Source organism: Sapajus apella, unplaced genomic scaffold (genome assembly GCF_009761245.1).
Source record: "Sapajus apella isolate SASKATOON/1434 unplaced genomic scaffold, GSC_monkey_1.0 scaffold42, whole genome shotgun sequence".
NCBI lineage: Eukaryota > Metazoa > Chordata > Mammalia > Primates > Cebidae > Sapajus > Sapajus apella.
This window is the reverse complement of record NW_022436982.1, coordinates 1,388,761-1,404,824: the sequence shown is the minus strand read 5'-3', so window position 1 is coordinate 1,404,824 and position 16,064 is coordinate 1,388,761. Positions and strand designations below refer to the sequence as shown.

The following is a 16,064-nucleotide window of genomic DNA, read 5'->3' as shown; positions in this document are numbered from 1 at the left end:
GGTCTCGATCTCTTGACCTCGTGATCCACCCGCCTCGGCCTCCCAAAGTGCTGGGATTATAGGCTTCAGCCACCGCGCCTGGCCCCAAGCTAATTTTTTTATTTTTAGTAGAGATGGGATTTCACCATGTTGGCCAGGCTGGTCTCAAACTCCTGACCTCAGGTGATCCACCCATCTCAGCCTCCCAAAGCACTGGGATTACAGGTATGAACCACCGCACCCAGCCAGCCTTCCTGTATTTACAGCTGGCTTTCTAGATGAAGGCCAGAAATGCCAGAGTATGGGTCATACCTTCTTTGCCCTCTCTCACTCCAACTACAGCCTGACCAATTTTCCACTTTGACATCAGCATATGAATTACATGATCTATGAAAACCTTCTATAGATGCACAAACAACTGACCCATTTTAGTTGGTCAGTGTTAAGTACACACTGCCATTATTGCTCTATCTTCAAGTGGCTTACCTCAGGAATTTAAGAGAAAAGAACATAAAGGAAAATTCATCCAAACAACAAACAAGTGACTCTTTCATCATGGTTAATAACCCCTCCCGCATTTCTGAACTTTACAGTATACAAAACAATTAAGCAGTCATTATATTTCATTTCATCTCCACATCATCTACCAATCACACTACCCTCACCTTTTTGACAGGTAAATCTTTTCCCTTCTTTGGGGGCACCGAGCATTGGCTAGGGTTGCTCCCAGGATCCATCCTTGTACTAGGCTCAGCTTCCTGGGCAGCATCCCTTCCCATAGAATCACTGCTGCCTGATCTCTTTCTCTTTCTGTGTGTTTCCAGACCAGGGTTCTTTGCCTCTTCCTCAAACTCTACAATATATGGATAAAGTTCATTCACCATGTGGAGAACCTGTCCAGGCTGCAGCTTCACCTCTTGGTCCTTCCCAATTATGACTGAGTCAATGCTGGTGGGATTGACTCCTACCTGTGGAATAAACAATCAGAAAATGATTATAATAATAGCAATAGGACCAGTAGTAAGATAGCCACTGCTATGTTAACCACTTACTATATGCCAGGCATCTTGCCTAATGTTCACCTATATTTCTCCATCACTTCCAAACATGACAAAGAAGCCTTCACTGGCTGGCACAGACACTCTAAAGTTAACAGTATAAGAAAATTATCAAGTATAAAATGAAAATCCAAGTTATAAATACACCTACCTGCTTTACCTTGACATATCCCTTGTTACACTCTGCTTTCAACTGTACTGAAAGAGATTGGAAAAAGTTAAACACAAATGTAACAAAGAACCAGGCACTTGTTCCCATTTTCCCTAAGGAAAACAATGAAGGAAAACAATGGTGAAACCCCATCTCTACAAAAAATACAAAAATTAGTTAGGTGTGGTGCCACACACCTGTAGTCCCAGCTACTTGGAAGGCTGAGGTGGGAGGATCACTTAAGCCCTGGGAGGCAGAGGTTGCAATGAGTCAAGATCACACCACCACACTCCAGCCTGGGCAACAGAGTGAGACCCTGTCTCAGGAAAAAACAAAAAAAAGACCCATTTCTCACACAAGCTTGTGGCCAAGGATTAAATCAGGCTTCCACGGTTATTTTGGAAAAATAACAATGACAACTATTAGATGCCTTTAAAAGAAAAAGCAGTAAAATACACATTCCTGGAAAACAAAACTTCAGCTGGTTTTGGGTGGAAGGAGTGGAAAGAATGTTCTAGAAAGATGATTGTAGAGGCAGAACAATCTGAGCATGTGTGAGAAGTGGTAACATTAAGCATTCCTGTTCTGATAAATGAACAGGTATCTGCAGTTGAGATGGGCAGAAAAGAAGAGATACTATAGCTGTTCACCAGAGAGGACAGGGTGCCCCACACACACATGACCCTTCAGTTGCTATTGTGAGGAAGGGAACAGAGAGAGAAGCAGCTGCTGCCTCTTTATCTTGGGCCTACCCAGCTCAAGCATGGCTTTTTATCCCTCCACTTAGATTACCTTATATAGGAAATATCATAATCAGTGCTACCGATGCAGGGAAACTTTGCTGAGGAGGATCACACTCCAGGCAGCAGTGAGCATGTTTACAGGAAAAATAAGGTACATGATAAGGTTTTTTTCTGAGGGCAAGGACTTTCACGTTATTAAACCCTAAGACAAGTGCTAGATGCCATCGTCTCATAAAGATGTTACTCTCTGCGTGAGGCAATATGTAAAGGATGGCACTACCCTATCACTTCTCAGAGAGACATGGTTTCACCTGTAGACTCCAGACTTTACATCTTGCTGCCCATTGAGCAATGTCCCTGGGGAAAGCAGGGTAGGACTCAATTCCACCATCCCATGGTAACAGGATGAACTTGCCTGCTCCCAACCTTCACCCGCCCTTCCTTGAACATTACCACATTGGGAGGGCAGAATCAGGAATAAATAGGGCCTTGGTGTTGGCTCAAAGAGCTCAGTTCCAGAGCTGTATTTTTGGCAGACGATAGATTTTCCATGAAAAGCACCCAGAAAATATGCATCTTTGGTTATCACTATCCCATATAATATGAATCTCCACATTTCTATGACCAGTTACCTTGCTGTCGAGAACATTTCTTATCAGTGATCTTGGTCTCTGGACCACGCCCAATCACAACTGCTTCCAAATGTGGAAGTCTGATTCGATGGTGCTGGCTGTCCTGTCTCACCAACCAGCACACCCGCATCACCATTCTGAGGGACAAAACAAGAGAATCACTAAAAAAATAGATCCACTAGCACGAGTCCTCCATGGCCACATCCGGTGCTACCACACATGTGATTTACCAGCTGTTTGTCTTAAGGCAAGTGACTTCACCACCCTGGTCTCAATTTCCTCACCGACAAACTATGGTAATGACGGGACTCAGGAGGCTGTTGTGAAGATTAAATGAGATAATGTGGGTAAGTATTTACCTCCCTGCCTAAATCATGCTAAGCAATCAAATATTTGTTACACGTATTTTTAAATTTTTTTTTTTGAGACAGAGTCTCAATCTGTCCCCCAGGCTAGAGGGCAGTGGCACAATCTCGGCTCACTACAACCACCGCCTCCCAGGTTCGAGTGATTCTCCTGCCTCAGCTTCCCGAGAGGCTGGGATTACAGGTGCCCACCACCACGCCTGGATAATTTTTGTATTTTTAGTGGAGATGGGGTGTCACCATGTTGGCCAGGATGGTCTCAAACTTCTGACCTCCAGTGATCCACCTGCCTTGGCCTCCCAAAGTGCAAGGATTACAAGCATGAGCCATCACACCTGGCCTGTTACACATTTATTGATATGTGCTGGACTTTAGACTACATATTGAAAGTCAAAGGGTGAATAAAACAGACATTGTCCCAGTCGTTGAGGAGCTTGGAGTGCAATAGGACAGACAGATTCATATATCAATATTTACAATGTAATGTGATAAACACTACAAGAAGAGAGTAACCTAAAAATATGGCATTAGCCCAGTAAAAGGACTGACTAACTTGTGGAGAATATTTTATAAGGTTTCACGAGGAAGGGATATTTATGTGGGGTTTTAAAGGATGAGAAGGAGTTTGCCTGCCAGAGAACTAAGGACATAAAAAAGATGTTCTCTAATGCTTAGGTGTCTTTATGTGTCTTAGGTTTTCCTTCCTTAATTGTCATAACATACTGATGTTAGAATATATTTTACTCCCATCTGCCAGGAGACAGTCATAATAAATATGCAAATCTACAATTTCTAAAGTGTGAACATGGCAATTTTGTGCAATACACAACCTGCAAAATAATGGAAGTACTGATGTTCTTTTGAAAAACAACCCTATGGCCATGTAGACTATCAGTAAAAGAGAAAGAGACAAGAAATTCAGAAGAGAGATGAAGCCTCAACAACGGCCAAAGCAAAGGGGATGGAGGGCAAGAAAAGCCAGGAGCGATCTGGAAGATATACTTAATCACTGATGACATTTGGGGAATGACAAAGGAATAAAAGGAGACACTGACCAAAGACTTCTAATTTGGAAGATGCCCATTAACCAGGATGAAAAATACACAAGGAGACATAATTTGGGGATGAAAAGGAAGGTGAAGAAGGACCAACATCATATTGAAATGTAATTAGTTTAAGTTGCCTGTGGAAGATCCAAGAGTCAAGCTGTGATATATGGGTATGAAGCTCAGGAGAGGGGAATGGATTAAATGCATATATGTGAGAGTCATCAACATGTCATAAAGGCTGAGGCAAAAGAGTGGATGAGATCACCCAATGAGGTGAAATAGGGAATTATGGGCAGAGAGAACTAGCTCTTTCGGATGCCTCTCTAGACTCCAGACTTTATCAGTGCTTAAGCCTCTAACAACCCTCTCCTGGAAACGCTGCCTACAGTCAAGGCAGTACTTACGCCCTTTGCACAAGTTTTGTGTCCATAGGCAATGAAAAAAGAAACCCAATTTTTAAAAATCAGTTTTATTAACCATCTGCAAAGACAAGATAATGCAAGGCAAAGTGAGCAAATGACACGTGAGGAGATGCAAATTCAAATTAGATTAGTGTGAGTATAAAGAGGTAAAAACTCCTGTATTAGCCAGTACAGGCTTCCAGAAACCTCCTGGTTTAGAGACGGCTAGGAGCCAAGGGGACTGATAAAAAAGAAATAGAGTGGGAGGGGCCATTCCATTTTAAAAAGCACAAGTGACAGCACAGATTTCAGCAACGGCAAGCCGTAGGTCAGGGTAAAAAGCAGACTTAGTTGGCTGAACCAGAGAAGCTGCCTCAGAGAGTCACAAGAAAAAGACAGAGGTGTTGAAAGAATACTAGGCTGAAAAGTCTAGATTTAACATAATCAAGAGGAGACAACTGCTAAGTTTTGAGCTTCACAGTGAGATAAAACAACAGAATTCAAAGAACACTTAACAGCTTTGTGTAGGCAGTCTAGCATGGAGAAATCTAGAGTCAGAGATTAGTGAGGAGGCTGTTAATATAATGTGGGCCAGAGAGGTCAAAAAGGCAGTTCAGCAAGTCTCTGTGAAGGAGGTGATACAAGTGCATCAAGAGTCAGCTATAAATCTAAAATCCTAAACCTGGAGCCTCAAATGTTGATGGTGCTACTGGCAGGTCCCACTTTTAAATGCTATGCGTTCCAAGGGGCATCTGTTTGCACTTGCTGGAAACTGATAAATGAGTAGGTAACAGGCTAAGAAGTGAAGTATGTCTTCACTAGGCATTGGGAAATATGTCATGTGGTGACTGACTACTCACACTGACAGTAAGAAAAGCCGGAAGAGAACAGATTTTGAGAGAAGGGACAGGAAGGAATCCAATGGGCAATAGAGAGCATGTCTGACAGGTGCAGGATAACAGGAACTACCCTTCCTGCCCTCCGCCAATACACATACTTTATTCCCCAAAGTTCTCAAGTTACGGTGTTCCTATTTACTACTTCCTGAGAAGCTGAAGCAGTGACTGCACAATGGTTATGTAACTAACCTTAAATAATATCTTCGCCCATTTCAGCCTCCAATTCCAACTTCTAGGAATGGAGTGTTTTGGAATATGGCAAGTGCCAGAAGGCTGAGACTTCCTGAATCTTCAATCCAGTCCCTCCAGTGAGACTCCATGAACTGAAGCCTCTATGACAGTAGAGGTCACGCCCATTTTTGCTTATCAATATATCCCTGGCACCTAATCTAATACTTGGCATACAGCAAGTATGCCATAAATATTTACGAGTGAATGATCAAATGATATTTACTCTTTACACGAGAGTAACAATAGAGTTATCCCAGTTTTCTTTCCTTCCTTCCTTCTCTCTCCCTTCCTTCTATGGCTCTTCTTAGGATGGAATGCTCTGTTCCTCTCTTTGGGCAATCCCATCCATTCTCACATCTAGATGGATCCCAATTCTCTATTTTTCAACCCAAAACCTTTTTTTTCTTTTTTTTTTCTGAGATGGAGTTTTGCTCTGTTGTCCAGGCTGGAGTGCAGTAGTGCGATCTCGACTCACTGCAAACTCCGCCTCACAGGTTCAAGCGATTCTCCTGCCTCAGACTCCCCAGCAGCTGGGGTTACAGGCATGGACTACTACGCCTGGCTACTTTTTGTATTTTTAGTAGAGATGGGGTTTCACCATGTTGCCACGCTGTTCTGGAACTCCTGATCTCAGGTAATCCACCCGCCTCAGCCTCCCAAAGTGCTGGGATTACAGGCATGAGACACCATGCCCAGTCCAGCTCTCTATCTTTCATTCTAGAGTTGAGGGGATTAGTTAGAAATTCTGACTATTCCTTAAAAAACTCAAGTGATCTGATAGACCACACAAGGCCAGAAATCAGGTAACCTCAAATAGTGCTGTCCAGTAGAATTTTCTGCAATGATGGAAATGTTCTAAACCTGAGCTGTCCAATAAACTACCCACTACATGACAATCAAGCATCTAAAATGTACCTAGTACAACAGAACTACATTTTTTACTTAAATTTTAAAAATGTAACTTAAAGTTAAATAACTCCATGTGGTTAGGGGGTACCACAATATCAACCACAGTCCTGGAAACCTGCCCAACCCTGTTCCATCTCAAGTCCCTCAGGCCTGAAGTTAAACTCATCATGTCATAATCCCACAGTGGTTACGAATTTCGCCTCCCATTCCTCTTCACAGAACTAGTCCCACTTGCCCATCCCTGTCTCTCCTCTTTTCCTCTAGAAACACATATATACTGGCATAGCTGCTTTGTGCTCTGTCCAATTACATTTTGCAGATACTGCTTTTTTTTTTTTTTTTTTTTACAAATTGACAGTTTGTGGCAAATCTGTGTCAAGCAAGTCTGTTGGTGCCATATTTCCAATAGCAAGTGCTCACTTCATGTCTTTGTGTCAAATTTTAGTAATTCTCACAAAATTTCAAAGGTTTTCATTATTATCTGTTATCATCTGTAATCAGTGATCTTTCATGCTACTGGAAGAAAATGCCTTCTAGCACTTTCACAGGTAGAGAGAAGTCAATGCCTGACTTCAAAGCTTCAAAGGACAGGCTGACTGTCTTATTAGGGAGTAATGCAGCTGGAGACTTTAATCTGAAGCCAATGCTCATTTGCCATTTTGGAAATCCTAAGGCCCTTAAGAATTATACTCAGTCCATTCTTCCCGTGCTCTATAAATGGAACAACAAAGCCTAGATGACAGCACATCTGTTTACAGCATGACTGACTGAATATTTTAAGATCTCTGTTAAGCACTACTGCTCATAAAGATTCCTTTCAAAATATTACTGCTCACTGACAACACACCCAAGATCCCTGATGGAGATGTATTATACAAGGAGATAAATATTGTCTTCATGCCTGATAAAACAACATCCAGTCTGCAACCCATGGATTAAGAAGTAATTTTGACTTTCAAGTCTTATCAGTTAAGAAATACATTTCAGCCGGGCGCGGTGGCTCACGCCTGTAATCCTAGCACTTTGGGAGGCTAAGGTGGGTGGATCACCTGATATCAGGAGTTCAAGACCAGCCTGGCCATCATGGTGAAATCCCATCTTTAAAAAAAAAAAAAAAAAGAAAAGAAAAAAAAAAGAAATACATTTCATAAGGCTATAGCTACTATAGACCATGATTACTCTGATGGACCTGGGAAAAGTAAATTGAAAACCTTCTGAAAAGGATTCAACCATTCTAGATGCCCTTAAGAACATCTGTGATTTATGGGAGGTCAAAATATGAACATAAACAGGAGTTTGGAAGAAGTTGATTCCAACCCTTATGGGTTACTTTGAGGGCTTCAAGACTTCAGTGAAGGAAGTCACTGCCAGTGTAGCAGAAATAAAGAGAACTAGAATTAGAAGTAGAGCCTGTAGATGTGACTGAAAGGCTGCAATCTCATGATCAAACTTTAATGGATGAGGAGTTGCTTCTTACGGATGTGCAAAGAAAATAGTTTCTTGAGTTGAAATTTCCTGGTGAAGATGTAGTAAACATTACTGAAATGCCAATGGGTGTGGTGGCTCATGCCTCTAATCCCAACACTCTGGGAGGCCAAGGTGGGCAGATCACTTGAGGTCAGGAGTTCAAGACCAGCATGGCCAACATGATGAAACCCTGTCTCTACTAAAAATACAAAAATTAGCCAGGCATGGTGGCATGCACCTGTAATCCTAGCTACTCAGGAGTCTGAGGCACAAGAATCACTTGAACCCAGGAGGCGGAGGTTGCCATGAGCCAAGATTGTGCCACTGTACTCCAGCCTGAATGACAGAGAGCAACTCTGCCTCTCAAAAAAAACAAAAAAGTCAACAAAGGACATAAATTTAGCTGATAAAGTAGCGGCAGGGTTTGAGAGGACTGATTCCAATTTTGAAAGAAGTTATACTGTGGGTAAAATGCTATAAAATATCCATAAACTGGGCTCAGAAAATACATGAAATAAAAAGAAACAAAATAAATGCTATTAAACAGCATCACTTGCTACAGAAAAATCTTTTGTGAAAATCGATCAATGCAGCAAACTTTATTGTCTTATTTTAAGATGACCACAGATATCTAAACCTTCAGCAATGATGACCCTGATCAGTCAGCAGCCACCAACAAGGCAAGATCCACCCCCAATCAGCAAGATCACAACTCACCGAAGGCTCAGGTGATTGTTAGCATTTTTAGCAAAGTATTTTTAATTAAGGTATGTACATTGTTCAAACATAATGCTACTACACACTTAACACACTACAGTATAGTCTAAACATAACTTTTATATGCAATAAAAAAACAAAACATTCATGTGACTCACTTTATTGCAGTTGTCTAGAACCAAGCCCATAATGCGTCTGAAGTATACCTGTATATCCTTCAGGTATAACATAATGAACAATGTCTCCCAAATAAACCATTCTTTTTTTATTCTTTTTTTTTTTCTGAGACAGGGGCTCATTCTGTTGCCCAGGCTGGGTGCAGGGCATCCTTACAGCTCACTGCAGCCTCAACTTCCTTAGCTGTAACTACAGACACACACCACCATGACTTCCTAATTTATTTTTTATAGAGATGGGGTCTCACTATGTTGCCTAGGCTGGTCTAAAACTCCTGGCCACAAGCAATCCTCCTATCTGGACCTTCCAAAGTGCAGGGATTACAGGTGTGAGCCATGCCCAGCCAAAGTCATTCTTAATATGGTCTCCTGGCATTGGTTTATATTCTTTCCTTTCATCTAAAACCCAAGTCCTATTTAATTTTCAAGCCTCACCTCCTCCCTGAGGCCTTCATTGAGCTGTCTTCTCTTCCCTACATCTTATTATTGGATGTGGTCAAACTACCTTCACAGTTCTCTGAATGTTTAATGTGAATATAATTCTACTCTCAAAACAAGATTATAATCTCCCTGGTAACGGACTGCATCACCGCCTACCCATTCATAAAACACTGAGGAGGGTTTCTGGAGATCACTGTCCTAGGCCTTGTCTTTACTCCAGGATCCCCTGGTTTTCAGCGTACCTTTATCAAGTGCCTACTATGTGCTAGGTACCATGCTAAATGTCTTTCTTACACGATCTCATTTTAAAACTCAGAACCCCATTCTAACAAGAGAAAAGTAAGGATAAGAAGATAAGTAACATGTTCAAGTCACATAGCCAATATGTGCCAGAGATACGATTTGAATTAATTCCATATAATGGGTTCTTAACCACTACATCATATAACTTTTGGCTTCACTCATTTGATCATCCAATCAAAATTAATACACTCCTGTATACCTTGTACCATTCTAGAGCTGGGAATAAAGAGATAATATATGAGCCCAGCCTTCAAAAAATTCAGTCTTAGCCAAGCACAGTGACACATACCTGTAGTCCCTGCTACTTGGGAGGCCGGGGTGGAAGGACTGCTTGAGCCTCGGGGTTCAGGTCCAGCTTGGGCAACACAACAAGACCTTATCTACAAAAAAAATAAAATAAATAAACCCGAATCTTGGCTGGGCATGGTGGCTCACGCCTGTAATCCCAGCACTTTGGGAGGCCGAGTCGGGCGAATCATGAGGTTAGGAATTCGAGACCAGCATGGCCAACATAGTGAAACCCCGTCTTTACTAAAAATACAAAAATTAGCCAGGCATTGTGGTGCATGCCTGTAGTCCCAGCTACTCGGGAGGCTGAGGCAGGAGAATTGCTTGAACCCAGGAGTTGAGGCTGCAGTGAGCCAAAACTGCGCCTGTAATCCTAGCTCCTCGGGAGGCTGGGGCAGGAGAATCACTTGAACCCGGGGAGCAGAGGTTGCAATGAGCCAAGATTTCACCACTGCACTCCAACCTGAGCAACAGAGCGAGACTCCGTCAAAAAAAAAAAAAAAAAAAAAAACACCCAAATCTTGTGGAGGAGAGAAACACAGAAACAATTATATTAATAGTGGGTGTGGTAAGTATGATGACTACTCTGTACAAAGTGATGGAAGCACAATGCTGGAGTGCCTGAGACTAGGGGGAAGGAGGTGTCAGGAAAAAATTTCCTGGAGGAGGTGGACCTAAACTTTATAAATGAGTCCCATTTATAAACTGGGTTAATTAGGTGAAAAGGAGCAGACTAATTAGGTGAGGAGCAGGAGGTGGAGAAAGGAATCAGGGAGAAGATTCCAAGCAAAGAGAACAGCAAGGGCAAATATACAAAAAAGAAATAGCACAGTACCCCTGAAGATGCCATTCAGTGTTGCTAGAACCTAACGAATGAGGCAGAGAGGAGGCTAGAGATACAGGCAGGGTTCAGATAAAACAGAGCCCTGGCTGAGAAGCTCTAACTTTAGAGTTTTCAATGGATTTTGCAAGCCAGTAGACAACAAATGTTTGCTGAATGAATTAGAGAAAAGAATGGATGAATGCACAGATAGATCTTTAAAGATTAAGCAGGAATTTGATACAGACTTGTTTCCAAAGACCATCTGTGGGTGGAGGGGAGTATTGTGGAGAACAGGTTTGGGGGAACAGGCCTAGAAGCAGGGAAATCAGTTAGAAGGCCATGATATTGCAGGTAAAAGGACAACAGAGACGGAGAAGACTGCACAGATTTGAGAGATGTTTAGCGGGTAAAACTACAAGGACTTAGTGATGAATGTGATAAGAGTTAAGTCCAGGCAAGACGATGAGCTCAGTTTCATTCATCTGAATTTGAAGTGTTTCTTGGACTTGCAGGCAGAGCTGTCCAGCAGGATAGTCAGAGGTGAGGGTAAAGCTCAGAGAGGTCTAAGCTGACAACTTCAATTTGGGAGCATGTAGGAGGTGGTTAAAAACAAGCCAGCTGATGGCTTTGCTCAGGCAATGTGTACAGAATGAAAAGAACAGTTTTTCACTGTTCATTATGCCAAAGTCACAAGCAATAGAAACACCCAACATTTTAGGGTAGGAGGAAAACAACTACCCACTAAGATGGATCATCAGATTTTTTCTTTCTTTGGTAGGGGAAAGTGTCAGAGATCTGAGAAACCTGACCTTGTTTATACATGACTGGAACACAGACAGAGAGAGACAGAAATGACAAATGAAAACAAAGTTTCATAAGTGACAGCATAAAATATCAAAAGCATAGATAAAGGAATTTGCTTTGATCAGAGAGACAATGTATCTTCTGAGACAAAAGGAAAAGTAAATGGTATAAATATTCATGACTTTAAAAGGGAAAGCAGAAGCAGTAATGTGTGGGAAAGCACATCTCATGACCTTAATTTTCTCCATAAAATAATAGGTAACAAAGAGTAGGTGTCTGGGAGCTTAATGGATAGTTGACAAAAAATATATAGAATAGTGGCGAAGATCAAGGCCTCCGAAGTTAGAATACCTGAATTCAAATATTGGTTCTACCACCTACTCGATGTGTGACTTGAGGCAAGTTGTTTAACCTTGCCAAGCCCTCATTCCCTCAAGTGTAAAGCAGACACCATGGGGTTGTCACAAGAGCTAAAGGACAAAGTATGTAAAGCTCAGTGACTGATAAAAAGTATTCAACACTATTATCACTTTTGTTCATAGTGAAGGTAGGGCAAGCAGGGGCTGTGGACATAGAAAAAGATCATTCGAAAGCAATAACTGTGTAACTAAGAACGAGCCCAAATCTGCATATGAACAATCCCAAAAAGTTCTAAACATAGACCACAGTAATCCCAAATAGAAATTTCATCCCTGCTTTGTTAAGTCACTATCACTGGTATGTATGGAGAAAGGCTTGCTGCTTCTGGCATTCCTACAAGGCATTGAGGATGCTGCGAAGGTCCCTCAAGTGCCTTTCAGGAAGCATTACTGGCGGAAACGCTGTCCTTTCCAACAAGCTGGGCCGCCTCCTTGGTAGGATAAGGCCCACTCTCTAATCTTTTTCTGCATGTGTTGCTACCAAGGTACGTACAGGTGTCGGGAGCACACGTGAACAAACGCAAAGTGTGTCGAAGACCAACGGGAGCGCCCGCTCAAACAGCCCAAAAGAGTAGGAGAGGAGGACAGAGAATGCAGCCGTGAGATCAAGGCACATCATTCAAGGGTAGGAGCAGCCTCGGCCTAACGCTCACACCCGCGGCATCGAACCAGCGAACAGAGTAGATAACCTGACGACCGCCTTACCTCCAGACGTCGGAGATGTACAAGATCACGTTACTCTAGCTGTAACTCATCGCTTCCGGCGCTGAGGGATGACGTCAAGGGACCGGCTGGAGCACAGCTGGTGACGTGACCAGCTCTCTCCTCCACGGATTGGCTGAAATAGCCCCTCCCAGTTCCCAAATCAAATAGCGTCCGCCCCAACTGGGTTCTCCCGGGGCCGCGGTCCAAGTTAGGTACCTGAAAGTGACCACGGTGGGGACCGGCTGTCTCAGCATCTCTCTACCTTAGGGCCACTCGCCTGACACTGCCTCACAGGGTCAGAATTGGGTGACACTTCGGACTCAATCCCTCTGTGGACGTTTCTAGGTGGCTGTGCTTCTCGATACTCCATAAGGAGACATTCACAACCTTTAAAGCCATCCTCCTGCTTCAGGCAACCTGCTGTAGCACTGCCACTTGCTTTTTAAACTACAATCTGCTTTCTCCCTTGTGCGGGGAGCAAAGAATGGAGGGGTAAGAGGCGGAGAAACTTAAGATTTTTGTAGTGCTGTCTACACTGAACTGTGGAGCAACCTGGGAGAAGAAAAGCAGAATGGAGGGATAAGATGCGTGTACTGATTTTTTAATAGCAATTCCAGGATGTTCCCTAAGAATCATATTGCAATTATTCAAAGGCATTTTGGCAGAAGGAACAATCCCTATCTCGAGGGTGAAAGTATAGTTTATAATTTTTCTCAAATACAACACACTGGCAAAGATTCTTTGGTTGAATTAGGTTTCCGAATTTGCTGCTAGGCCCATCTGTGCACTTCCCTATAAAATCCAGTTTTAGCACAGATCCTTGCTAAGTCAGTTTAGCAAAAACCACCACCACCCCTGCCTCTTATGTGATTATCCTCAATATCTGATCAGGTTCCTTATTCTCCACTATACCCCAGGTGATATCTGATCACCTTGGCCTGTCTCCAGCAAGAATCCTGTTGGGTCTGTTTAGCCAGAATCTCCTTTATCCTTGATGTTTCCTCTTAGTAATTTTCCATACACTGACCCCCACACAGCTCCTTAGCCATAAATTCCCACTTGCCCATGCCATTATTCGGAGTTGAGCCCAATCTCTCCTCCACTAGAAAATTCTGTTGCAATGAGCTCTATATACCCATCATGAAGTTCCTGAATAAAGTCTTCCTTACCATGCTTTAGAAAGTATCATTGAATAATTTTTTCTTTAACAACATTGAGACTTAAGGAGTCACATTCTTCATCAAGGTGGAGCATTGTTTCCGTCCATGGAAAAGCAGAGACTTAAGGGTATGATGGAGCTATCCGAGTTTTCAAGACAGAAGGCGGGAGGATCTTCCAAGAAACACAGAAGAGAGGCTTGCTTTTGTTAGCAGAGAAGATGCAGGTTTATATTAGGGTCATATGAGGAAGTGGGAAAACACAAGCAGCATCTCAGCAGCCACACGGGCCTCATGGCTAAGGAATGTCGTTCGCAACTGCTCAAGATAAAAAGAAGCAACTCTGGTGACCTGACCAGTTTTGTTGTTCCCTCAGAATTAAGCATCCCTTAGCCTCTGGGTTAAGGGTACTTCTTCGACCTGCCTTTGTGTGTCTTGCATCCAAAAGTTGGATTGGATCGGATCATTCTAATTACATCATTCACCATATAATGTGTAAAATTGGGCAGAGTTTCCATGTCCTGCTTGTTAGGCCTAGTCCATGTCTATAGTGTATTAGTGGCCAGAAAAGCAAGATCACATGGCACAATGCATAGCTAAAAGTATGGAAGGCACTTAAGGCTTTCAGGAACTTCATATTGCCATGCAACTAATGATTAGAACCTTTTCACCTTGAAAAACTGAAACTCAGCTGGCTGCAGTGGCTTACACCTGTAATCCCAGCACTTTGGGAGGCCAAGGCGGGTGGATCACCTGAGGTCAGGAGTTTGAGACCAGCCTGGTGTGGCAGCACTTGCCTGTAGTCCCAGCTACTCAGGAGACTGAGGCAGGAGAATTGCTTGAACCCGGGAGGCAGAGGCTGCAGTGAGCTGAGATTACTCCACTGCACTCCAGCCTGGGTGACAGAGCAAGACTCTGTCTCAAAAAAAAAAAAAAAAAAGAAAGAAAGAAAAAAATCGGTATTGATTAAATAGCTCCCTATTTTCTCTCCTCTAATATCTGGCAACCACCGTTCTACTTTCAGTTTTCATGAGTCTGATCACTGTAGATACCTCGTATAAATAAAATAAGACAGTATTTGCCCTTTTGTGATTGGTTTATTTCATTTAATGTCCTCAAGGTTCATCCATGTTGTATCATGTGTAAAAAGTTCCTTTTTAAAGCTGAATAACACTCCATTGCAAGTACACACCACACATTATACATTCATCCATTTGTGGATATTCCACCTTTGGGCTATTGTGAATAATGCTGCTATGAACATGAGTGTATAAATAGCTCTTCAAGATCCTGATTTCACAATTCACATTTGCAAAGACATGGAACCAACCGACGTGCCCATCAACTGATGAGCGGATAAAGAAAATGTGGTACATACATACCATGGAATACTACTCGGCTGTAAAAAAGAATGAAACAATGTCTTTTGCAGCAACTTGAATGGAACAGGAGGCCATTTTTCTAAGTGAAGTAACTCAAGAGGAGAAAACCAAATACCACATGTTCTCATTCATAACTGGGAGCTAAGTTTTGGGTATGTAAAGGCATACAGACTGGTATAATGAACATCAGAGATTCAGAAGTGGGGAGAGGGGGAGGAAGGCGAGAGACTTTTTAAAAATACATATTGTGTACAATATACACAACTTGGGTGATTAGTACACTACAATTTCAGACTTGACCACTATGTAATTCATCCATGAAACCAAAAACCACTTGCACTTCTCTAAAGCCATTAAAATTTTTTTAATGTGAAACAAGTTTTTAAATTCTTCAATTATTTATAATATATACACAGAAGTAAAGTTGCTGGCTTATATGATAATTCCATTTTTAATATTTTGAGGAACTATCATACTGTTTTCCATAGCAGCTGGATGATTTTACACTTCTCCCAATAGTGCACAAGAGTTCCAATTTCTCCATATTCTTGCTAATGCTTGTTACTTTTTGATAGCAGCCATCCTAATGAGTATGAGATGGTATCTCACTGTGGTTTTGCTTTATATTTCCCTAATGATTGGTGATGTTGATCTTTTTCATAAGCTTCCTATCTATTTGTATGTATTTGGAGAAATGTCTATTCAGGTACTTCAACCATTTTTTAATCAGGTTGTTTTTTTTGTTTTGTTGTAGGAGTTCTTTATATATTCTGGATATTGATATCTGATCAAATATAAAATTCCTATTTCAAAGGGTGCCTTTTCACTCTGCTTGCTGGCTGTATTCCTGGACACACAAAAGTTTTTAATTTTGAAGTAGTCCAATTTACCTATTTCTACATTTGCTGCCTGTCTTTTGGTGTTATATCCAAGAAATCATTGCCAAATCTGTCATGAAGTCTTTT

At 42.0% G+C, this 16,064-nt stretch overlaps 1 protein-coding gene across 10 annotated transcripts in view; it reads right to left on the bottom strand.

Annotated features, from left to right (window-relative positions):
- The window catches only part of APTX (aprataxin), a 23,600-nt gene extending 9,148 nt beyond the window's left edge, over positions 1-14,452 (bottom strand). The window contains exons 1-4 of one of the 10 annotated variants that reach the window (XM_032299980.1): positions 14,429-14,452; positions 2,564-2,700; positions 1,189-1,235; positions 645-947 (exon numbers count right to left, since the gene is read on the bottom strand). In XM_032299980.1, coding sequence (XP_032155871.1) covers positions 645-947; positions 1,189-1,235; positions 2,564-2,699 — 486 coding nt within the window. In that variant the 5' untranslated portion in view covers position 2,700; positions 14,429-14,452. Of the gene's footprint in view, positions 1-644; positions 948-1,188; positions 1,236-2,563; positions 2,725-9,810; positions 9,897-12,560; positions 12,668-14,428 lie in introns of those variants that run through there. The other 9 variants (XM_032299977.1, XM_032299984.1, XM_032299981.1 and 6 more) reach the window with 9 other exon arrangements.
- Between the last annotated feature and the right edge of the window lie 1,612 nt (positions 14,453-16,064).